At 43.3% G+C, this 25279-nt stretch overlaps 1 protein-coding gene across 7 annotated transcripts in view; it reads left to right on the top strand.

Annotated features, from left to right (window-relative positions):
* Positions 1-25279, top strand: part of SLC25A30 (solute carrier family 25 member 30) — a 34553-nt gene that overhangs the window by 5758 nt on the left and 3516 nt on the right. For 2 of the 7 annotated variants that reach the window (XM_008537718.2, XM_008537725.2), the window contains 8 exons: positions 13457-13579; positions 15316-15463; positions 18383-18477; positions 19332-19417; positions 21102-21197; positions 21900-22024; positions 23551-23689; positions 24992-25072. In XM_008537718.2, coding sequence (XP_008535940.1) covers positions 13516-13579; positions 15316-15463; positions 18383-18477; positions 19332-19417; positions 21102-21197; positions 21900-22024; positions 23551-23689; positions 24992-25072 — 834 coding nt within the window. In that variant the 5' untranslated portion in view covers positions 13457-13515. Of the gene's footprint in view, positions 1-6736; positions 9096-12528; positions 12931-13456; positions 13580-15315; positions 15464-18382; positions 18478-19331; positions 19418-21101; positions 21198-21899; positions 22025-23550; positions 23690-24991; positions 25073-25279 lie in introns of those variants that run through there. The other 5 variants (XM_008537700.2, XM_008537736.2, XM_008537733.2 and 2 more) reach the window with 5 other exon arrangements.

Genomic DNA, 25279 nt, shown 5'->3' with positions numbered 1-25279 from the left:
CAATTGGGAGTCCCTGAAGAAATTCTGCCAAAGGTAAGAGTGGACATGCAGGCTGACAGGAGGCCAGGAAGAGCCAAGGGGCTGACCCAATAGTAGTAAAATTCTGCCCAGACTCCAAGACTCCAAATTGGAAACAATATCCTTTAAAGAGACATAGGAAAAAAGGTATAAAGCTCTGATAGCCACCTTTCTTAAATGCCAATTAATCTGACCCTGTCAATCCCCGTATAACACTCCCATCCTGCCAGGACAAAAACCTGGGACTGGAGACTATCGTTTTGTACAGGATTTGAGAGCCATTAATCAAATTGTAGAGGATATACATCCGGCAGTGCCAAATCCTTATACTTGGCTTAGAACTTTATCTGGAGACTTCTGCTGGTTTATAGTTCTGGACTTAAAGGATGCCTTTTACTGCATACCCCCCAAGTCCTGAGGCCCAGAACCTGTTTGCCTTTGAATGGGATGATCCAGAGGCTAACGCAAAACACTAATATTGCTGGATGATACTCCAGCTCTAAGGATTTAAAAATGCCCCCATCATCTGCAGGGGAGCTTAGCCAAGGACTTAAGGCATCTTCAGTTAAGTGAGGGGGTCTTACTGGATGTGGATGACATACTAATTGCTAGTAAAATTAAGGAAGCTTCAGACCAAAATATAGTCCTTATTTTAAACTTTCAGGCAGAACGGGGATACAAAATCTTCAAAAGAAAGGTGCAAATTTCTCAACCAACTGTAAAATGCCTAGGATTTGAGTTATCAAAAGGATGAAGAAACTTATTCCTGGATCGAAGGGAGGCATTAGCTACAGTGGCTGTACCCACCACCAGAAGACAATTGTGAGGATTTTTTAGGAATGGCTGGGTTCTGTTGTATTTGGATCCCTAATTTTGGACTCATGGCCAAACCTCTACATGAGGCTCTTAGAGGAAATGACAATGAGCCATTAAGCTGGACTGCAGAATACCATAAGGTGTTCCACACCATCAAGGAGAAACTTAACAGCCCCAGCACTTGGTCTCCCAGACATTAGAAAGCATTTGATCTTTTTGTACATGAACAACAGGGCGTAAGTCCTCGGGTGCTAACTCAGAATTGAGGTGCTGCCAGAGGCCAGTAGCTTAGTCTTCCAAACAATTGAATATTGTAATGCAAAGGTGGCCAGTTTGCCTCTGGGCTGTAGCTGCAACCTGTGACCTTTTACAAGAGGCTGAAAAATGTACCCTGGGCCAACCTACTACTGTGCACACTCCATATTGTGTGCTGCCTCTACTTGAAAAACAAAGGTGAATACTGGCTTACTTTAGGGAGACTGGGCAAATGTCAGGCCATACTATTGGACAACCCGAATGTAATATTACAGGCAGCATCCACTCTACACCCAGCCACTCTGCTCCCCATTGTGACAGGAGAACATGTCTATGGTTGTATACAAATAATTGAAGAAGCTTATTTTAGCAGACCCTACCTTACTGGTCAGCCTTTAGAGAATCCAGATATGGAAATGTTTACTGATGGGAAATGTTTACTTCATGGACCGTGGACTTCGAAAGGCCAAGTATGCGATAGTAACTCATCAGGAGGTCCTAGAAGCCCTCCCTCCAGATACATCTGCTCAGAAGGAAGAGCTCATAGCCCTCACAGGAGCCCTGCATCTTGGAGCTAAGAGAAAGGTAACCATTTATACTGATTCTAAGTACACCTTCCGTTGGGCATGTACAGGGGCCATATGGAAAGACGGGTCTACTCACATCAGGAAGGAAAGAGATTAAACACCTGGAGGAGATACTGACCTTATTTGATTCAGTTATGATGCCAGAAGAAGTGGCCATAATACACTATCTGGGCCACCAGAAGACTGCTAGTTATATAGCAAGAGGAAATAATTTGGCTGATCAGGCTGCAAAACAAGCATCCAGAACTAAAATCCCAAGTCCTAAGCCCCTCACACTCATTCCAAGTGTGGATTTGTCTCTCTTTAAGCCTCAGTATTCAGCAATGGATCTAGACAGAGCAGATGAATGGGGATCTCATGGTGACTCTCAAGACTTATACAGTGATCAGTAACAAACAACCAAAGAAGGCTGGATTTATAATGAACAGGGACTAGTGCTTATACCCAAGCATTTAGTGGAAGGAATTATTACTCATCTACATCAAGGAACCCATTATGAGAGAGATGCAACCTATCATTGGCTACAAAAGTTTATTGCTGGTCCACAAATGCAAAGGACTATCCAAAAGGTAGTAAAAAATTGCCTGATTTGTGCCAGAAACAGTCCCAAAAGCAGGCCACCACCAATAACCAAAGGGGTGCAAATCTGAGGGACAGAACCAGGAGATGACTGGCAAGTAGACCTTACTCTTATGCCAAGAGCCATGGAAATTATAGATATTTGCTGGTATTTGCAGATATGTTCACAAGACAGGTTGAAGCTCTTTGATGCAGGACAGGAAAGTCTTCCAAAGTAACAAAGGCCTGACTAAAAGAAATTACCCCTCACTTTTGGCTGCCTCTTTCAATTCAAAGGTATAATGGAGAAGCTTTCATAGCCAAGGTAACACAAGAGATGTCTGGGGCTCTCAGAATACTATGGAAGTTACACACTTCATGGAGACTTCAGTCCAGACTGAAGAAATGAACTATACCCTAAAGAAAACAATTGCCAAAATATACCAGGAAACCAACTTAACATGGGATGAGGTCTTGCTAGTTGCCCTGTTTAGGGTAAGAGTAGCCCCTAGAAGTAAGCTCCAATTGAGCCTTTATGAAATGTTATATGGGAGACCCTCCTTAAAACTAAGTATTATTGCAATCTTGAAAATGATCATATTGTAAAAGAACTAGATGCTATAAAATGTGTACAGTCTCTAGGTGCTACTTTATGTGCTATACATAAATATGCTTCTAGCCAATTACTATTTCCCGCAGACATTCCACTGCATTACATAAGCCCAGGGGATTGGATCCTCCTGAAGACTTGGAAAAATCAACATCCTGAGGACCAACTACAGCCTAAGTGGCATGGACCCTATGAAATCCTTCTGGTTACGCATTCTTCGGTAAAATTAAAAGGAGTTAAACCTTGGATACACCACTCATGAATAAAAATAATACCCATTTCCAGTCAGGACCCCTGTGGTCCCCTTTATAATTCCCAAACGGGTAATGCCCTTCATGGACAAGAGGAAACAGAAAGACCGAATCATCCAAATACTGGGTGGCGATGGAGGCCTGTGGCCGACTTTTCCCTCAAGAGTATTCTTCTGAACCTTTAAGTGATCTTAAGTTACTTTTCAGAAAAAGCAACAAAACCGAAGGGACTCTTAGATCTTCAGATGGATAAGAAGCTTTTCCTGCCTCTAAAGCCAGCCTCTGCACGATCAGGTTGAGAGGCCAGAAACAGACGACAGCTGAAGGGGACAGTTTACCCAAGATACTGGACCAGGCCTGTATTGATGCAACTTAATTCTTCCTTGTTCTCAGACACACTAGTCTGCACCATCTAATTAATCATCCCTTCCTCCTTGAATTAGCCCCAGAGAAGATTACTCAAAAACTTCGGCTGCCCCTCTGATGGAATTCCATAATCACTCATCCCTGGCTGGTGAAACCCCTCCCACTATATTGTCCTCTTTCTTCCTCTTGCTATAATTGTCCTGACTTTCTACTTCTTACAAACTAATTGCCTCCTCCCAGAAGGACTGAACTACTTTCTTTGTCAATTCAAGTCCGGACTATAAAATGTCCCCTACTTTTCTTTGCTACGTCCTTTTTTTGTCCAAGCCTCTCAGGGTTGGAAAGATAATTTCTTAATAAGAATTTCACAGGCTCTTTCAAAATCAGTAAACCTAACCGACTGTTGGATGTGCCACCCAAAACCCTACTCAGTACATGATCATGGTGATCCTATAGTAATGCCAGTAGTAAATTTCTCAAGCAAATCTAACTTCACAGTGACTTATGACAAAAAACCTTCAGAAGTAACCTATAGGGTCAGGTTAATCAACAGAGGATCTCCTGTCCCCTGTTTCTTTATAACACCCCCTACAAAGCAGCCTATAATGTTTTCCAGAGGAGAATGTAAGGACAAAAGGTCCTATAACCACAAGAACCAGACATTTGCTGACGGACAGACTATACTCACCTGTTTACTCGATGACATTTACTACTCAATTCCTATTTCCTACCCTCTGGTCCAGGAAAGGTGCTGGCAAAATTCGAATTACAGGTCCACTAATTATGTCAAAATTTTCATAAAAAAGATCGAGCGTCCCTTCCTGGACCACCCAATTCTATACCAATCTGTGGATTAAATTTTTCCTCCTGGATGTTGCCTTGCTCTGACCCCTGGCTTGACCAGGTCCTAGATAAAATCTCCCAAAATGAAAGCCAAAATTGTAACAACATGACTGGTATTCTATGTGCCCCTTCAGGGTATATCTTTGTCTGTGGATCCAATCACCAACCCTGGGCCTATAATTGCCTTGATAGCTGGCACATAGGAGGTACCTATCTGTTAGGATACTTAGTCACTCCTTTCTTTGTACATAACTCAAACGAAGCCTAGCGTTGGACGAGTTCTTTAAAACTTTTTACTACAATTAAAAAATCTATATTAGATGGGGATTCAGTCTGGGGAGCACCAAACAAATGTTTGCCTGGATTTCAAGGACAGTCTGATGGATATTTCTTTGGATAAACCTTATCACCCTGGTTGGGTATGACAGCACAGGAATATAAGATTAGAAATCTCTCTCTCACCTTAGGAATGGTAGCCACTGAAACAGCCCAAGCCTTAGCTGCTCAACAAAGAGCATTAGATTCCTTGGTCAAAGTAGTGTTAGATAACCAAATTGCTCTGGATTACATACTAGCTGAACAAGGAAGTGTTTGTGCTGCAGCTAACTCTTTCTGTTGCATCTATATTAACACTTCTTCAGAGGTTGAAACTCATATAGACAAAACTAGACAACAGGCAACTTGGCTCCAACAAGTCTCATCCCAAGAACCTGGGTTTGATCTCTTAAACAATATTTTCTCACGGTTCCCATTGGGAATAAGGTCTATATTCGAGAGATTGCTTGAGCTAGGCATCATAAAGTTGTGTTTATTAGGATTTATATTCCTCCTTGTGAAACTACACTTGCTGTGTTTCTCGTGTCCTAAAACCTACACCCCTAACTCATGTCATGATTGTGAAAGAAGCCCATAATGCAACACTTCGATTACAACCTCGGACTCATGAGTATTTACAATTAAAAGCTAAACAATTTCATTCCCCAGGCCTCTGTTAAGCCTACGCCCCTTATCAGCAGGAAGCAGCCAGAGCCGTTGTCACTCCATAACCCTCAAGATTGAGGTATGAATAACAGAAAGAGAGGATTTGTGACCATAGGACCAGTTTAAACAAATCGCATCTTATCAATAACAGAATGCTAAAGCTGTCTTGCAAGGACAGTGAGCCAAAATTGCAAGTCATGTAGCTGGAACATGCACAGAGGAGAAAATTTTGACCTGAAATAACACCTGGAACCAAAGATTCCTTCCCCCTACCACCAATGGAACCAAAGGACTGGGACACGACTGGAATTTGAAAGCAGGGACTTTATCAGAAGTGAGGAGTCTGTTGTCCAGGAAGATATGGTGTTAAAGCCCCTTTTCCTACCTTGCTATAAGAGGTCTTGTTTAAAGTCCTTCCAATCAAAATCTGTCCTGTCAGCACTTCTGCATACCAGCCTGCCCTCCCTAATCCCTTAAATTTTACCCCAAACCCTGCATTGGGGAGACAGGTTTGAGAGCGTTGCATCCTGTTTTCTTGCCACTTGACCTCTCAATACAGCTCTTCCTTTTCTCAAAAGCTACTGCCATAGTATTGGTTTCTATGTGCATTGGCTGGCAAGTCCTTGCTCAGTAACATCGCTGCAGATACTATCCGTTGCAGATGGAAAGAGGGATCTCTGTGGAGAGATCTGCCAGAGCACACCTTGACCGAGTGATCAAACTTGGCGTCATGGATAATGGGACAAAACGACAGTGTCTCCCTATGGAAGTACAAAACCTTACCTCCTACTTTCTTACTAAAACATTTAACCTGAATCTAATCATGAGGAAACAATTCGGTAAATCCAAATTGACATAGTCTGCAAGACACTGGCCTGGACTTTTCAAATAGGTCAAAGTTATGAAAGATTTTTTTTTTTTTAAAGCGAGAGTACTCATACTAGTGTAGGAAACGAAAGGAATTTGTGTAGTATATGAGGCATGGAGTCAAACGCAACGAGTGAATCTCGGGTAGATCCCGAACCGAAAAAAACCCTGTGTGTTTGTGTGTGTGTGTGTTTATGACATTTGCGGACAACAAAGGAAATTTAAATATGGACGGTGTATCAGATGATATGGCTGAAATAATATTCAATTTCTCGTATGTGATAATAGCGAGGTATTTAGGGGTGAAGCAGTGTTTTTTGCAACTTTCCAATGGTTGAGAGGTAAAAAACCTGTATAGTGAGAGAGAACGCGAATGAAAAATGTTAGCATTTAGCGAAGGGTAGACTGTTCATAGTACCATTCTTTCAACTCTTCCGTCAGTTTCTAAATTTCCAAACTAAAAAGCTGAGATAAAAAAAGACGTGAAAGGTTACTCCATTCTGAGTACGGAGGTTCACGTGAACCTAGAGAATCAGCACCCTGAGAAGTCTCCTTTTTCGGGGCTCACGGTACGCTCTTAACTTTCTCTTTTACCGCGGAGCGGAGATCCGAGGCCGCAGGAGGCGTCACAGAGACCCACGCAGCTCCCGCCCCCACTTGTTGGGAACAGGTTACCGGGTCCCGCCCCTCGGCGGCCAGGTCGCCGCCAGCTTCCGTGGGCGGGGCCTGGGCAGGGAACAGCCAATGAGAGCTGAGATGGAGGGCGGGGCCGGGGCGGGGCTGCGCGTGGGCTCCTGGGCCGCCCCCGCGGTTCGGCGGCCTTTTCTCCAGTTCTTGGGCGGCCGCGGGCTCTGAGCCTGCGGAGGAGGAGGTGCTGGGCTGCTGCGCCGCCGCGTCCGGGTAAGTGCCTGACCGCCGGGCCAGCGGCCGCTCCGCGTCGCCCCTCCTCCGGCCCGCCTCCCTTTCCCCGCGGCTCCCGGAACCAGCCGGCGCGGGCCTCCTCGCCCCGCCGCGGGCGGCGCTGCCCGCTCCGGTCGGCCGCGGCCGGGGGCTGGGACTGTGGCTGGCGCTGCTCTCGAGTTGGCGTGCGGGGCCGGGCTCGGTGGGCGCGAGGTTCCGGGGCAGGCCCCGCTGCTCCGGCTGCCGCTTTCTTGGGTCGGGCCAGTTCCGCAGGAGCGTCGGCTCCGGCCCTCTTTCCTGGGCGGTGTGGGGTCATTGCTGCTCCAGCGTCGCTGAGATCCGAGTGTGAGGCCCGTCTGTCTTGGCGTGTGCGCCCGTGCCCCAGTGCCCTCGCCGCTTGCTTCGCCCCCTCTGCGTCCCTCCCACTCGTGCTTCCTTCAGAGTGTGCAGCCGGGTGCCGGCGAGCTCCATACTCTGGGAAAGGGCACGCTGTACTTTGAATTGGTCCCGGAACACGCCAGGTTGGCTCACGTTTGCGTGGACGGGTCGAATTAATTTGCTCGGAAAGTTAATGTAGCTCTGAATTTTAGCGTCTTTCCACTTGTAATTAATTTTGCATAAAGCAGTTGCAATGAATGATCAGTATTATTGTTAGTGCTGAAGAATAGCAAAACAATGTCGGGACTGCCTTGCAGAGTCTAGATTCATCCTCTTGCTGTAATAAGAAAAGTCTTTTGAAAGGCATGAATTTTGGTCTTGGCTTTGCCTCTGCCCAGTTTTGTGACCGTGGGCTCGATTAATTCATGTGACTTGAGATATAATTTCTGAGATTCCTTTTAAATTCCACATCTTGTAAATCAGTGATGAGCTTATTTTCCGCCCTGTACCTTAAAAAGGCATGGGAAATGAAAGGCAGCCCTGCGGGGAACAAAGATTTATGAGCGCACAGGTTTAGAGGCTGTGGTTACAGTTTAAGACTGCAGGCTGAAAAGGGAACACAAAATTGAAAGAACTTACGTAGAATTAATTATATAGGAAACTTGGAAAGCTTTCAGAAGTTCCAGCAGCAATTACTGTATTTAATCACCTCTCTTTGCAGTTGTGCAAATGAGGTGAGGAGAAAAGTGCTAGGAAAGAGAGTAGTAGAGGATAGATAATTTAGCATATGTCTTAAGTGTAGGGAGAATCCTTTGGAATTTTTAGTTTGTATAGACATTTTCACTCAGGAGACACTTTTTCTTTTTTTTTTTTTTTTTTTTTAAAGATTTTATTTTTTCCTTTTTCTCCCCAAAGCCCCCTGGTACACAGTTGTGTATTCTTCGTTGTGGGTTCTTCTAGTCGTGGCACGTGGGACGCTGCCTCAGCGTGGTCTGACGAGCAGTGCCATGTCCGCGCCCAGGATTCGAACCTACGAAACACTGGGCCGCCTGCTGCGGAGTGCGCGAACCCAACCACTCGGCCACGGGGCCAGCCCGAGACACTTTTTCTTTTAAGTAGATAGAAAGTTTTGTATTTCCCCTGCAGGAAAATCCTGCGTTTATTCTGAATGTGTAGAATTCCCTACCCTCCCATCCGCCAATATTATTTAACAGCCTTTCAAAAGTACCGTTTGGCTTTGTAATACATAGATGAAAAGATCATGTGTTCCTTCGTGGAGAACTTAGTTTGAGTACTTTGTAGCTGTGTGACTAGGGAAAGTCGCTTTTCCTGTCTCAGGCTGTGTTCGTCAACCGTGAAATGTGGACAATGATTCCTGTTTCCTAGGGTTGTGAGGATTAGATAAAATCCTTTATGTGAAAACCGTACAGCAATGCCTGACATATCAGATATGCAATAATGACAGTTATTGTTGTTAGTGTTGTGTTCATAATGCAGCAAAGAGAAGTGGTCACTGGGTTTTAGTCTGGCTAGAGGGTATGGCCTAAAGAGGAGTGCAAAGTGGGAAGTGATTGACAGCCGCTGCTATGCCTGAGGCTGGAATTTTTGCAAAGTCGTAATCCGTTTTCTGGATCTCTGGCTGGGATGCTGCCCAAACAGTGATTGGTAAGAATATCAGCCTCCCTGACTGTTGGCCTGTCAGTCTTGCCACTTCAGTAGAATTGGGATATTTCAAAAAAATTGTGCTAGGAAGTTAAGGAATGTATGTGAGAACTCCTTCAAAGAGAGCTCAAAAACAAAGAAATGGTTTAGTTGACTGAACAGAGATTTCAGCCCAAGATAACTTAAGCCCTGTCACAGCTTGCTGTGGCCAGTCCAGCTTACTGAACATAATGTCTCTATTCCAGTCTTAGCTAGAACGTTTTTTTTGAAAAAGGTTAGCCCTGAGCTAACATCTGCCACCAATCCTCCTCTTTTTTTTTTTTTGGAAGATTTTATTTTTTTCCTTTTTCTCCCCACAGCCCCCCGGTACATAGTTGTATATTCTTAGTTGTGGGTCCTTCTAGTTGTGGCATGTGGGACACTGCCTCAGCATGGCTTGATGAACAGTGCCACGTCTGCACCCAGGATTCGAACTGACAAAACACTGGGCCGCCTGCGATGGAACGCGCGAACTTAACCACTAGGCCACGGAGCCAGCCCCCAATTCTCCTCTTTTTGCTGAGGAAGACTGGCCCTGAGCTAACATCTGTGCCCATCTTCCTCTACTTTATATGTGTGACGCCTGCCACAGCATGGCTCTACAAGTAGTGCGTAGGTCCGCACCCAGGATCCAAACCAGCCAATCCTGGGCTGCAGAAGTGGAACATGCACACTTAACTGCTGCGCCACCAGGCTGGCCCCTAGAACCTTTTCTTGTTTGGATGTTTGACCAACTACTGATACTCTCTGGTTGTTATTTAAGCCAAATTATTCTTTTGACTCAGCCAACGTTAACATGGGAAGGCGCCTAGTCTTAACTGCTCAGGGATCTGGTCCTAGCATTCGGAAAGGAAGAGAAGAGCCTAAAAGTTATTTTTATCCTCTTCCTAGCTAACTTTTGAAAATTGTAATCCAATAGATTACACCAGGAAGACAGGAGGGGCACTCATTTGTGGAAGGTAAGTTAGTTGTGGTACATCTGAATAGGAGCTGATGGCTGTGTGCTCCAGCCACAGGATTCAGTTTTGAGCTCTAGTTGGGTATTTGCATATGCGTATAACCCGGAACCTCTGGGTTTTAATCTAACTAAAAGCTTAATATCAAAACCAACAAAAGAAAAAGTAGCCAAATCTCTTTAAAACTGAACTAGCCAAACAAATAAAAGCAGTGGCAGGAAACCGGAAGGTTAATCGGTGAGATGGCATGAAGTCATATGACAATATAGTCTTAAAAATGTTTTGTTTGTTTCTAAATTGGAGATCAAAAGCTCTAATCCCATTTCTCATAAGTTTTTGCTGACATTTTTATGGATATCATTTGTGTATGTTTGTGTGCATGTCTATATATAGAAAAAAATCACTACTAAATATGATAAATAAAAAGAAGAATCGACTATAATATCATCATTGAGAATTAGCTACTTAAAACTGGAATTTAGTTGATGAGTATTCCAAGGCGTGAATTGGCTGTCATTTATTTAACTCACTGATTTTCAGTAGCACTGATTTGGAGGCCCGTTCTGCCCCCATCAGCTGGGAGCCTTTGGGCCAGGCCCCTTCCTGGGACTGGGTTTCCTAGTCTGTTTTTCTGCTCTCCTATCCCAAACTTGTTGTCCAGTTGATCCCCTGGAATCATTTGTATGGAACACTTGTAATGGTAAGTTACAGGACCTCCGCAGGCCGTTGTTACGTAGTTGTTTTGTTTTTTAACTTGGATTCAGCAAAATCCAAGAATGGGTTGAAGAAGATACTACTGGACAGGAAATGTATTACTGGATTTATTTTTAGTGTGTTCTTACACTCTGTGACTTACAGTGTTAATCATTATATTAATTATGAACTTAGTAGGCTAAGAATTAGTTAAGTACGGAGATTAATGTTTTCAAGGATAATAGGGAGCTGAGTTCTGGGGGCGGAGTTGTTCTTTGGCACTGAAATACACAAGACATATGATGATTTTCAACTTCCATGCTTAGGGAGCCTTTTTTTCCCTCTCCCCAGATGGCCTTTTTTTTTTTGCTTTAAAAAGCATTTAATCATTTTTAATATGAAATAGTTCAAATACACAAAGCAGAGAGGAAAGTACAGTGTACCCTATATACCATCACTATATTCAACAATTATGAAGAGTTTGCCCTGTTCGCTTCAACTGCCCCCCTGCCTTGCTCCCTCTCCCTTTTGCTGAACTGTTTTAAAGCCAATTCTGGACCCTGTACATCTGCTCGTGTGCATCTCTGAAGCATCTGCACGTCTTCCTCCGACACCCTACTGTCCGTATTCCACCATCGACCGTGATTCCTGAGGGCCTCTTGTGAACTTTGGTCTGGGTAATGGGGAGACACAGAGGACTTTGCAGGGCAGGGGTGTGTGTGTGCGACCGAGTTGTGTCCGTGTGTGGGATGGTTTGGGCATGGGGGAGGTTAGAGCAGGCAGGCCAATTATGAACACCCTCGGTCTAGGTGTCAGGTGGTGGGGTCTGATGCTTGGCAGTTGCAGCAGGATGGAGAGGAAGAGGAAGATGAGCTGGAGAACCTCTGGGGGCCCACTGACTAGCCTGGCCTCCGGTGGATGCCTGCCTGGAGGACAGAGGGGACCTTGGTGTGAGGATGGGGTAGCTTGCCGTTGTCTGTGCCCACAGGTTCCTGCAGGCAAGAGTGGGACCCCAACGGCTAAGGTTCCCCTTCTAGGGAGAATGGGCTCATTTTGACCACCTCATCCCAGGTGGCACTTCTCTGTAGTACCCTAACGGAGCCCGTCTGCTGCCTGGCTTACTGGACCAGCACCCATGCCTTCATGACTCACTTCTGTTAGCATGTCAGAGCTGGAAGGCTCTGAGTTTGGTTAACGTCCATAAACGAGGAGTGGCTGTGGGTAGGTCTCTTTAGGGTCCCCTTTGGGTTCCTTGTGTTTCCCCTCAGCTTGGACAAGCCCCTTGGCCTTGTTGAGAACTGATATTCTTGGAAACTATAGACTTGGGAAACTGCTAAAACGTGCAAAGTAAAAACATTGGGCATGTTGCTTGCTGGTAATGACTATAATAAATTAGAAATTTTATTTTATTTATTTATTTTTTTTGAGGAAGATTAGCCCTGAGCTAACATCTGCCAATCCTCCTCCTTTTTTTTGCTGAGGAAGACTGGCCCTGAGCTAACGTCTGTGCCCATCTTCCTCTACGGTATATGTGGGACTCGTACCACAGCATGGCTTGACACATGGTGCGTAGGTTCGCACCTAGGATCCAAACTGGCGATCCCTGAGCCACGGAAGCAGAACGTGCGAACTTAACTGCTGTGCCACTGGGCTGGCCCCTAGAAATTTTATTTTAAACCAACAATAATTATAGTTGATAGTATATATAGAAAAGTGTTCATTTGCGTGTGTTTCCTGTTAATGGACATAAGGCCAGATTTACCAACAGAAGTTGTGTAAAACCACAGAACATAAATTGAATGTGGGGGACCTGGCTGTGGCAGGCTTGTGAATATATGTCACAGTGCCGGAAGACCTATTGAGGGAAAGAGGATGGAAGGCAGCCGTTGTGGGGTGTCTTTCTTGTGCTAGTCTTAACATATATATTTAATTCCCACAATAAGCTTAAAAGCTAGGTGTTTTCTTTACCTTAGTTAATTGGTTGTGTTGGCTGCCGCGATGATGGTTATGATGATGGTGATGATAATGATGATGATGATCAAAAACCTAGAGGTTAACAGGAACTTCCCTAGGAGGTGGTGTGGCTCTGACTCCCGAGTCCATCTCTTTCCTTCATACCAAGCTGCCTCCCAGCTATTCACATAGTAAGGGTAAGAGAAGAGAGTTAACATTTATGCAGTGTAAACTAGAAATGTATTTTGGTAATTGGAAGTAATTGTCATTTTACCTTGTGACACTGGATTGCAGCGTTTTTCTGCTCCAGTGCACCTGAGGGATTCCAGTGCCTCCCAGGAGGGACTCAGTAAGACAGTGGCGAGCAAATAACAAATATTTATTGAGTGCAAAACAAATTAAAGATAAAATAGACTTCTAGAAAATAGCCTCCATTGTGCTCCGCTGAATACATACACGCATATCAAGGAATCAGTGTATTGGACGCTTTAAGGCCTGAATGAGAATTAAGGGAACTGATCAAGTGACAATAGTAGTTGCTGACTTGGGGTTTAGTGGATAGGGCTGCTTTGCTTCGTTAAGGCGAGGCTCCCCCGGGGAACCGCTGCAGGAGGGTGTCAGTGATAGCATCTGGTGGCACTCTCCAGATGAAACTCAAGTTTAAAGAAGAAACTGCCTGTGTGACAAGTCACAACTTTGAAACGTCTTCCTTTTCGTGTGCAGGAAAAACCCTGTTGGAGGCTATGTTTCTGTGACTCGAAGGAGCGGGGACGGTGGTGAGAATGTCGGCCCTCAACTGGAAGCCCTTTGTTTACGGAGGGCTGGCCTCCATCACGGCAGAATGCGGTAAGGAGCCCAGGGCGCTGGGGCCGGTTTGCCTGCTGCCTGTGATGGTGTTGGGATTCAGTGTTTGATGTGAATGTAGCTCAAGCACAGAATGTGAGATTATGAAACGTTAATCTCAGAATTCAAAATTTCCTTTTTCTTTTGGTATGCTTTTCAGACAAAATAGTCATTTTGGCTATTTATTACCAGTTTAAGGGTCAAAGTTTAGGGGGAGAAAGTTGAACCAATTGAACAAACAAGTTTCATGAATCATTTTTGGATGACATCTGTCCCTGTTTTCATTGTCCTTTTCCCCTCTTTGCCACTGTTAGCACATCGGGCTGTAAAGAGGTTTGAGGAGCTCAACGGTCCTCCTGAGCCAGATTGCACTTACCTTTGTTATTCCATCCCTTTCCAATTATGTGCCTTATCCGTATCCTACTTGTAGTTCCTCGTCAGTTCAGTTCCACATCAGATCCTGTTTGTTCCTTTGTTTATCCCGTGGAATCGTTCATTCAGCAAATACTGATTCAGCAGCTGCTGAGTGCTGAGTGCTGGACTGGACACTTCATTTGCTTCCAGGGCTCAGTCATTGCTGCCCTGGGACAGAGGCTGCCCCTGAGGAGCCAGTGAGGATCAGGGCTAAGGGTTTCAGGCACCTTAACCACCTACTCACACACCTGCGAAGGTTCTCTGGGCAGGTGGACTTTCCCATTGACAGTGAATCAGGTTTACTGAGTATGGGTTTTATCTGTTTAGATGGACTGTGCGTTAAGTACTGTATTAAGCTTTTTACCTACATTCACAGATTTACTTTTAGATTATAAAACACAAAGTGAGAAACTCCTTTAGAAAATGAACTTTTACTTCCTTTTCATTCAAATGAACCCTATTTTAGCCTTCACGTCTGTAAAAAGTAGTAACTTTTTTTTTTTGTTTTTGAGGAAGATTAGCCCAGAGCTAACTACTGCCAATCCTCCTCTTTTTGCTGAGGAAGACTGGCCCTGAGCTAACGTCCTGTGCCCATCTTCCTCTACTTTATATGTGGGATGCCTACCACAGCATGGCATGCCAAGCAGTGCCATATCTGCACCCGGGATCCAAACCAGAAAACCCCAGGCCACCGAAGCAGAACATGTGCACTTAACTGCTGTGCCGCCAGGCTGGCCCTGTAGTAACATATTTTGAAATGGATTTCCTGTTTGTATGAATCATTCCATGTATCTACTTTGTACAGCAGTGCAGCCTTCTCAAATCCTATGTAGAATAAGATGGGACATAAACAAATATGTAAAGAAAGGAAAATACATTTATCCATTTTTTTTAATGTTTTGGTTCCCAATTTTTTTTAACAGAGAAAAGATTGCAAAGTATCTGCCATTTCTTAATTCTGTTTCTTACTTTACATTATAGTCAGAATGTTTCCCCAGTAATATACCACTGTGTATTTTTATTTAGTAGATTTTTTTTTTCTGTGAGGAAGATTGGCCCTGAGCTAACACCCGTTGCAATCTTCCTCTTTTTGCTTGAGGAAGATTGGCCCTGAGCTAACATCTGTGCCAGTCTTCCTCTGTTTTGTATGTGGGATGCCACCACAGCATGGTTTGATGAGTGGTGTCTAGGTCTGTGCCTGGGATCGGAACCTGCAAACCCCAGGCTGCCGAAGTGGAGTGTGCGAACTTATCCATTACGCTACCGGGCCAGCCCTTGGAATTTCTTTTTATTAAGTGAAATATTTCTTTCTTTACAATTTTTAGGTACATTTCCAATTGATTTAACCAAGACACGGCTCCAGATTCAAGGGCAGACGAATGATGCCAACTTTAAAGAAATCCGGTATCGAGGCATGTTGCATGCTTTAGTGAGGATAGGCCGAGAGGAAGGGCTGAAAGCGCTGTACTCCGGGTAAGCAGACCTTTGGCGTGTATATTTCACCGTGGGCCTCGCAAATGAGTAGACTTAAGATTCAGACTTCATGGAGAAAAAGTAAAAGTTTGAGGTATATTTGAAAAGAGCAAGGTAGATTTTTCATTTCAACTCTATTTTCTACATATGTATTTTATGTAGCAAATCTTGTGGTGAAACTATGTTTTTATTATATTCAAATACAGATAATACAGAAAGTATGCTTGTTTTTGAAAAATTCTGTAATTCAGTATTTCACTCTGAAAATAGCCCTCCCGCTTGGCTATTCTCATTCACCCAGGTTTTTGCCATAACGAAAATGATAAGAGTATTGTCCGTGAGTAAAAGCTGCGTGAACTCCTTGCTTTCCTCCGGTACTTAGTGAACAGTGTGCTGTAGGCGCTGGTTGGGGACGTGAACGAGGCAAGCCCTGCCTGTGTCAGTCAGTCCCCGCGGGAACCAGGATTCATTGGGTGGTTTAAATGAGAGACTTTGATGAAGGAGCTGCTCACGGGTTAAGGGAACAAGTGAAGGCTATTGAGGTACCTGGAAACTAACAAAGTGCGAGGTTGTTGCCAACCCTGGGACCGAAGAGGCAAGGGCCGGAATGGTGTTAGCACCGCCGCCTAGGCCTGAGCCTTGGAGGAGCAGACAGCAGTTGTCGAGGGATGCCTTGGAAGTGCCCAGGGAGAGGAAGAGTACCTCCGCTTCTTTCTCCTCCCACCCTCCCATCTTCCACTGGTTGAATCCACCCAGAGGTCAGCTGGCAAGGGAGCCTGGGTGGTGTCGTCATCCACAGGCACCAGCATCTCTGGGCACAGAGCAGGACAGAGAAGGGTGAGAATGGATCTGGGAGGAGTAATGGGGATCCGCAGCAGCACACTGTCATGAAGAAGCTGTCGTCTAGTGAGGGCTGCAGGTGTGTAAACAGGATCACCAAGGGGTCTGGTAAGTACTGGAGTCAGGTAGAGGCTGGGCAGTCCCAGGCTGTGGGGACGGGGGAAGGGGTGGGTTTTCAGGAAAAGTTGCTCAGTCCAGGAGGTGCTGGATCTGATCTTGAAGGACCAAGATGAGGTAGCCCGGTGAGGTTGGAGGGGAACTATATTCAAACAGAGCCAGTAGTATGTGCAAGAGAGCATGGTGCATCCTGGAAACTGCAGGTAATTCAGCATGGATAGAGTGTGGGGGTTGGTGAGTAGCAAGAGATGGGGTTGAGCAGTAATGAGGGGTCAGGACATGGACAACGTCAGGCTGCGCTGAGCATCTTGGTTTTCTCCAGTATGCCGCAGGTCCCAAACTGGTGCCTCACAGCCCTTCCACCCACTGGTCCCCAAAGATTTTTGTTTTTCAACTGAGCCAATATTTTAAATATGAGAAATTGCACATAAAAACCTGGGATTCCATCTTCTCAAGAAAAATCAACATCTGAGTCCACATTCATTTGCTTATGATCATAGTAACTGGTGTTAAGGATGCTTTCTCTGCTTTACCAAAACCTCTGCCACTCACATAGTGCACGTGTGTATAGTTAGACCCAGCCTGCTTCCCTCACCCACGGCATCTGCCTGGTGCCTGTAAGCACTTGAGTTTGCTATGCCTGTGGCAGGCAGAAGCCACTGAAGGGTTTTGAGTAGAGGGACTGACATGATCAGGTTTCCATTGTAAAAAGATGCCTAACTGCCATGGGGAGAAAGAATTACAGACTAGTAACACTGGAAACAGGCTGTCACATAGGAAGCAGAGACAACAAGGATCTGTCCTGAGGTGGTGGTGTGGGGATGGAGAGAAAGAAGACAGGCTAGAAAGCTATTTAGGGCATAGGATCGACGTACTATGTGGCCTAATATATGAGGAGGTGGTGAGGGAGGAGGAGACCAGGCTAATGTCTTGATTTCTGGTTTTGGCCGGTGTGTAGATGGAGGTTCCCCTCCCTAGTCTAGGAAACAGCAGAGGAGAGCTGATTGCTTGGAGAAGAAAGATAATTAATTCAGTGTGGGACAGTTGATCTAGAGGTGGGTGTAGGCCATGTGAATTGAGAAACCTAGGAAGCAGTTGGAAATGCATCTTTGGATCAATGTTGGAAACACGGATTTCAGAGTCATCAGTGTTTGACAGTAGTTGAAGCCGTGGGAGCAGATGAGCTCGCCCAGGGAGTGCGTGGAGCAAGGAGAGAAGAAAGTGCAGGATAGAATTCTGGGGAATCCCAGAGGACGGAGGTAGGATGCTGCAGAGAACAGAAAAGACGTGGGAGAGGGTGCTGTTCAGCAGCTCAGGGAGGAGACAGCTGCAAGTAGGACAAAGGGCGGACAGTAGCAAATGCTGCGGGGGCGTTATACAAGGTACTAATTGAGAAGCATCATTTAATTAAGCGACAAAGATGTCAGTTGTTCGCCTGGGTGAAAAGGGAGTTTTGATGGGGAGGCTGGAGGGAAGCCAGATTGCAATTCAAGAAGGAAGCTGGAAGTGCAAAAACTGAGCTGGGGAGTGTAAATGCCACAGGGTGGTTCTGGGGTCAGAGAGGCTAACGAGAGGGAGAGGAAATACCTGGAAGAGGGCCTCCAAGGAGGTAGATGAGCTCCAGAGCGGCAGTGGAAGAATGATGGATGCCAACAGAGGCCATGTTTCACTGGGCGCTTCGTACTGAGAAAGGAAAGCCCTCTCCTCTGAACGTGAATGGGCAAGTGGAACTCCACTGACGCTTCATTAAGGATGAATACGAGGGCTGAGCTTTCACTTAGTGGACTCATAATTTGCACAATTTTAACTGAACTCACCTATATCTCTGTTGGACTTTGAATTTTAAGAAATCTGCTTTAGTGTGGAAGGCAGATACGTGAGTGTCTCTCTGTGTGGGGCTCTTCTAGAAGATTTTAAGAGATTTTTTAGAATTTTTCCATCCCTTTGTAATTGGTTTGACAGGATTGCCCCTGCGATGCTACGGCAGGCTTCCTATGGCACCATCAAGATAGGCACTTACCAGAGCTTGAAGCGACTATTTGTCGAACGCCCAGAAGGTGAGTGGGGAATCTTTTGTCCAAGTGGTTTTGGATCTGTTTTCTTCAGGTTATTTGTGACTTTACTACTCCTGAGGAGAGCTCTGGGTATAAGGCTAAATGAATTGTGCTTAAAGCTAGTCAGTTATCAGCCGAATTTAGGGGACTAACAGTTAAAAGGAGCAGTCTTATAAACATTCTCCTGACTTGTCCTCATCTCCAAAATGTCTAGGCTAGAGAATAAGTTACAGTTCTAGCCAATTTAAAATTTTCTAAAGTCATAGGAATTATCACCTATTTTTCAGGGAAGCAGTGAATACGTTTTTTAGTGCTAAGAGCTCTGAGTTCTAATAATTTGTTGCTGGTTCATTCTGCGGCTTTGCTTTTGTCTATAGAGCAGCCTGTCTCTTTTTACAATGGGACGATCACCAGTCGCTGTCACATGAGAGTGATAAACAGCCACACCGCTTTGGAAGTGCTTCAGTATACTTCAGATTAAATCTGTGCGATGGGCTTTAAAACTTTATCTCCATTTCTCATAGACTCTCAAAATGGCTCATAGGCGTGTGTCTTTTTTATTCTCCTACCGGATATTCCTCATCTTAATTGCTTCAGTGGTCTGTATGTACACACAAAAGGGAATTGGTAGATAGTTACTAACTTTGCATGATAATTCACATTCTTTTTGGATATCAAGAAATTTTGCTAAGCAAAATCCCTTTAGCCAGCAAAATCCTCAATCCTTTTAAAATTACTTGATTCATGAAGCATAAATTTCTTTATTCTCTTAAGATGCGCAAGTGGTATGTATATGAGTTACACTTATGAAGAGCTCTGTATATATGTAAAGTCAAGTAATATGTCTGCATTTACAGATGAGACCCTACTGATAAATGTGGTCTGTGGAATTCTCTCTGGAGTCATATCCTCGACCATTGCTAATCCAACTGATGTTTTGAAAGTAAGCAGTCCTTTCTATCTCTTATAGGCATCCTCTGTATTTTCTTACTGAGAACCATGTCCAGATAATGAAAATCTGCCAATATAGCGTACACTATGTATGTGTGAATCTGTTTATAATTTAACCACTGTGAAGACTCTAACTTATAAATATCTACTAGGTGAATTTCTCACTGGTAGAGATGAGTTCAAAAGTAGAGCTCATTTGGGAGACTTTGGAAGTTTTGTTGATTTAGCAGAAAATAAATTTAGGCTTGGATGCATTTGAATTTCATTTTTCACTGAATATCTCCCTTGTTTTGTTGGTTCATTAAAAATAGATGAGCTATAGTTTTAAACAAGTCTAGGCTACTCATTAATGACCCTTTCTGAACGTATTATGTTATCCATTAATTTGATTTCAGGAAATACTAATGAAAATATTTACTTACCACAATTAGACATGTCACATTAGATGACCTTGTTGACAATAGCCGGGATACAGCCTCCTTAAATCCTTTTTGGAATAAGGCAAGGGGCTAACTATTTACATAAAATAAAAATTGGGCCTGCGTTACTTTTTGAACCCTCTCCAGTTATTCCTTTCCCTCCCTCCCTCTCCTTGTTTCCCCCTTTATTTAACCGGCATTCACTGTGCTTCTCCCTTGTACCAGTGGGTGTACTGGGTGCTTAGAATCCAAAAATGAGTAAGACAAGGACCCTGCCCTCAGCCCTCAGTCTAATAGGAGATTCTGACGAGCATCAACATTTTATGCAGCAGCACGTTGAATGCACTGCAGTTATGCACAGTGAAGGGACAGCATGTGTGAAGAAAAACACAAGGCACTTTTGCCATAAATTTATGCTATGTTGGGGTACGATTACTGGGAAAAAATATCTTTATTCCTATTAATCTCTGAAATGTACATCAGGGCTTCAGAAAGGCAGTTCCTGTGTTTTGGTTTATTTTCCCAAGTTAGCGTGGCAGTAACAGTTCCCTTTAGAAGTTTGAGGTAGTGTGTTTGGTCCCTAAACCAAAATAAGGTACCAATTTTTTAGTGAGAAGTCTCTTTTTGTTCTTAAAAATGCAGAGAGCTACATCAAACATTATTTTTATGTTGGAATCTTGGTCATGTGAATTCCGTGGCTGTTTCAAAGTTCATTTATAAGTTCAAGTGTAACAGACTGCGACGAGCGTCATGTGGCCATCCCGTGGCCAGCTCGCCTGCATACCTTTTGGTTCAGCTGGTTGGAAATAATAGTGGCTTGGAGTAACTAAAATAGGAAATACGTTCACCCATGCTTGGTGCTGCCAGGTACACTGAATACTCTTACTAATTATGTTAAATCTTTAGAATTACCATCATGTTCTCTCTTTCCTACTTAGTAACCTGTAGGGAAATATGCCATTTTCTTTCCTTTTCAAAAGACTATTTAAAAAAAATGAATATCTTTTGACACTTCATGAGCTACTGTATCCAGGACTCTCTGGACTCTTCTAGATGCTTTTTTGTTGATTCCAAAGTGCCTGAGAACCAATCCTTATAAATTAATTTTAGTCTACTGAGGACATTTTAAACTGGCATTTATATTATAATTTTTTTCTTGTAATGAGCATTAAACAAGAGATTGAATGATTTTCAGAGGTCTACATTTGGGGAGAAGTGTGCTAGTGTCCTCATGTTAGTCTTTAAAATCGTCTCTAGATACGGATGCAAGCACAAAGCAGCACCATTCAAGGAGGAATGATAGGCAACTTCATTAACATTTACCAGCAAGAGGGAACGAGAGGACTGTGGAAGGTAAGCTTGAAAAACGCATCCATCTGACTTAGTTCTTCCTTTTTTGAGTTCCTTTTTCCTATTTCCATCATTTTATTTAATCCAAATGGCATAATGGAGTAAGGGAAGAAGAGTGACATCTGCCCTGGAAGATGGCTTCTTCCTTAATTTCCTCATCTGTAAAATGGAAATATAAGGAATACGTCATGATTTTAAAGGACTTTCTGAATAATTCATATATAAGAGATTCTGTGAATATTGAGTACTTTTTTGTTTCCTTGCTTTTTAAAAAATTCTTATGGAGAAGGGGTTTCTGGGTTACAGTTACATTGGATTTTTTGACCTGTATGATTTTATGGCTCGTAAGTGGTGACTGTTATTATTAGGCAAACGCTGGTATGGAGTGCTACTTGCTACTATTCTAGTGGTTTATCAGTAAAGGTCATCCAGTACAATCCTCTTATTATGTACAAGGAAACCAGAGGCTCTGAGAGGTGACTTGTCCTGGCTAAGGTCTGGCCAAGGTCATATAGTTAGTACCGGAATCAGAATTAGACTTTGGAGCTTCTGACTTCCTACGCTCTAGTCTTTTCTACTCTGTCACTACATTTCTGCCTATCAGCAGCAAAACATAAAAATTGCTGTAGTTTGTGGAGTAGAACCTTTGCACATTTGCAAGGCTTGTTTTTTGCAGAGACATCTGAATCTAATATTTTTGCGCAGGGCGTGTCCCTCACCGCTCAGAGGGCTGCTATTGTTGTTGGCGTGGAGCTGCCGGTCTACGACCTCACCAAGAAGCATCTGATCCTCTCGGGCCTGATGGGAGACACCGTGTATACCCACTTCCTGTATGTTGAGGATTTTTAAAAAATTAATATTTTAGGTATGCATGAGTTGAGGGTGGAAATTTGCTACATACTTATGTGAATTTAAAGAAAGTTGATTACAAAAGTATTATATTCTCATATTTGAAAAACTACAATACAGAAGCGAACCAGGAAAAAGTAAAAGTCCTTATCCGTTTTTGTAGGTAGCCGTTCTTAACAGTTTGATGTGTACTTTCTAGGCGTTTTCTGTGCACATGCAAATATGTCTACAAAAGGATATTACATGTATGGTACTTTATTACACAAATAAGATCGTGCTTTGCATTCTCTTACTTTTTAGTTTTATCTTTATTTTTTCAGCTTTATTGGGTATAATTGACAAATAAAATTGTAAGATATTTAAAGTGTATGACATGATGATTTGATATACGTATACACTATAAAAGGATTCCCTACGTTGAGTTAACACATCCATTGCCTCGCATGTTTACTTTTTGTGTGTGTGTGTGAAAACATTTAAGTTCTCTCTCGGCTGAATTCGTTTATACAATGCAGTGTCATCAGTTATAGTCACTACGTTATATGTTAGATTCTCAGACCTGATTCATCTTATACCTGAAAGTTTGTCTCCTTTTACCAGCCTCTGCCTAATTCCCCCACCGCCAAGCCCCTGAAAACCACTCTGCTCCTCTCTTTTTTGTTTGCTTTTTTTTTTAGATTTCGTGTATAAGTTGTCACTTATACAGTATTTGTCTTTCTTTTTAAAATTTAATAATACATTCCAGATATCTTTCCGTGTTGGTACATACAGTCTTCATTTATTTTTGATAGCTGCAGATTAGTATGGATGTGTCAGAGTTTAATCCATTAAGGGATGGTTTTTGCCCCTCAGAGGACATTTGGCCATTTCTGGCAACTATTCTGATTGTTATGACTAGGGGGAGTACTATTGGCATCTCCTAGGTAGAGGGCAGCGATGCTGCTAAACATCTTAGGATGCACAGGACAGACCTCCAGAACAAAGGACTATCCAGGACAAAATGTTAGCAGTGCCGAAGTTGAGACCTCTGCTCTGAGTTAATTGGTACCAAGTGTGGTCTGTGGTCGTCCTCTGAGACTGAAAATGTAGTAGAACCTGTGGGCCCTCGTGGGCATTCCAGTGAGGAGATCTTTTTCTCTGATCTCTAAGAAAAACATGGTTATGATATGGCTGAAATGTCTCTGATGCCTGCTTATAGGTGAACAGATGCAATAGACCATCCTTGGAGGACGTTCCTTCACGTTTCTTTGATTCTTTAACATTCCAGAAACTCAAAGATATTCTTAGCTGTGGCTGGAGTGTGTAAGCCTGTATGTTCGGTGCTGGTGTTGAAGGAGTTGGTGCGGCTCTCTAAATATGAACCTCGTTCTTGGTGCATTTCATCTTGTTGCATCTTCTTATGTGTCACTTTAACATAGTTTGGGAGGAGGCTGTTTCTTGTCTTTGATAGTGGTGGTTGCAGCTCGGTGGTGAACTTTTTCTTTTTCCAATGGTATCTTCTTCATAGCTCAAGCTTCACCTGTGGTCTGGCCGGGGCGCTGGCCTCAAACCCTGTTGATGTTGTGAGAACACGTATGATGAATCAGAGAGTCCTTCGAGATGGCAGCTGCCCTGGCTACACGGGTACCCTGGATTGCTTGTTACAGGTGAGAATGAATGTCCATCTGTATGGAGTTGTGAATTCCTTTCGTAGCCCATGAGATTCCACATTACCCTTTGAAGAGTTTCTTATGATTTAAGAGCATAGAGTTTAGAGCAAGACAGACCTGTGGATCTGTCACTTGTAACTGTGTCTTTGGTCAAGGTCTAGACTCCTTATACCTCAGTTTCCTCATAAATAAAATGGGACAATAATAGCGCCTGCATCATAGGGTTATTGTGAAAGTAAGTGAGATAAAGCCTAGAAAGCAGTTAGCATAGGGCCTAGAATGTAGTAAGCCCTTATTGTTAGTATAATTGATAATAATAAGGGCCGCTATAAGGAAATAAGAAAATTTATTTTACTTAATCTTCAGCATTCTAGTGGATTGCTTCAATCAATGAATCTGTCTCCAAATAGATATATGTTTTATTTATTTGTTTTTTACCTAAGAGGTAACTAAATTTCGAGAGCTGTTAAAACTAAGACGAGTGATGCTCTAAAAGCCTGAGATGGTACCAGTTTTCGCCACACCAGGATTACTGGTTATAAATACAAAATCTGGATGAATATTTAGAAGTGAAAGTTCATTTCTTTATATCTCTGCTCTGCTGCGAAGGGTGAGAAAATAGTCGTATTTCCTGTGATCATAGTAGAACTGTGTCTCCTTCCAAAATAGATCTCCTTCCTGTTGAGTCAAACTGGAATGAATATCCTTCGTTCAGACATCTCTCTCAAGGCAACGCGTCGATCTTTCTGTAGTTCTCAGCTTAAATAATCGAGCCTATTGTTCACGAGTGGACAAAAGTTTGAGACTGTCACCCCTACTAGATTGTTAGTTGTCAAAGGTTAGGGACCACTTTATGGTTCCTGTTATCCAGCGTGATTCTGGTGCATTCTAGACTTTAAGTACTGCTTTAATGAAGCAAAAGTACTTTTTATCCATCCAGTAACTTATGAAACAGTGGTGCTCTGAATGATATCTTTACCACCATTGCCTCTTTATTTCTGACCTGTTTATGAACCCAAATGGCTTGGAAGCAAAAGACTTTAGTTCGAATTAAATCTAATTTCTTACTCATTCAACTGCTGTGTGTTTTCTGTGAAGGGGTAGTTTGGCGTGGAGCCTTAGTCTTCACCTATGCAGAAGCCTTTAAAGAACAAGAAGAGGCAGATGGCAATGATTTCTTAAATAGTCCTTCCAAACAGGATTGTATTTTAAAGAAAAATAGATGAGTCTGGCTACTAATTATTAATACGTTTGACATAATTGGAAAGTTGGAAGTTAACTTATTTTTTTTCCCCTTAGACATGGAAGAATGAAGGGTTTTTTGCTCTGTATAAAGGGTTTTGGCCAAATTGGTTGAGACTTGGACCTTGGAACATCATTGTATCCTTTTCTGTTGTAGTAGATCTGAAAAAAGATGTAGCTAAACAAATGTTGTTTGTATAAACTATCATGTTATTAATTATAATTTAGAAGTAAGTTCTTACTTTTTTGAGTTCCTCTGATTCTAAGAACTATTCAGGTGCTTTTTTAGGAAATGTGAAGTCTGTGTGCTAGGCACTATGAATCTTGGTTTAGTGATGGTGCTAT

This window comes from Equus przewalskii, chromosome 16 (genome assembly GCF_037783145.1).
Source record: "Equus przewalskii isolate Varuska chromosome 16, EquPr2, whole genome shotgun sequence".
NCBI classification, from domain to species: Eukaryota; Metazoa; Chordata; class Mammalia; order Perissodactyla; family Equidae; genus Equus; species Equus przewalskii.
This window is presented reverse-complemented; position numbering and strand designations above follow the sequence as displayed.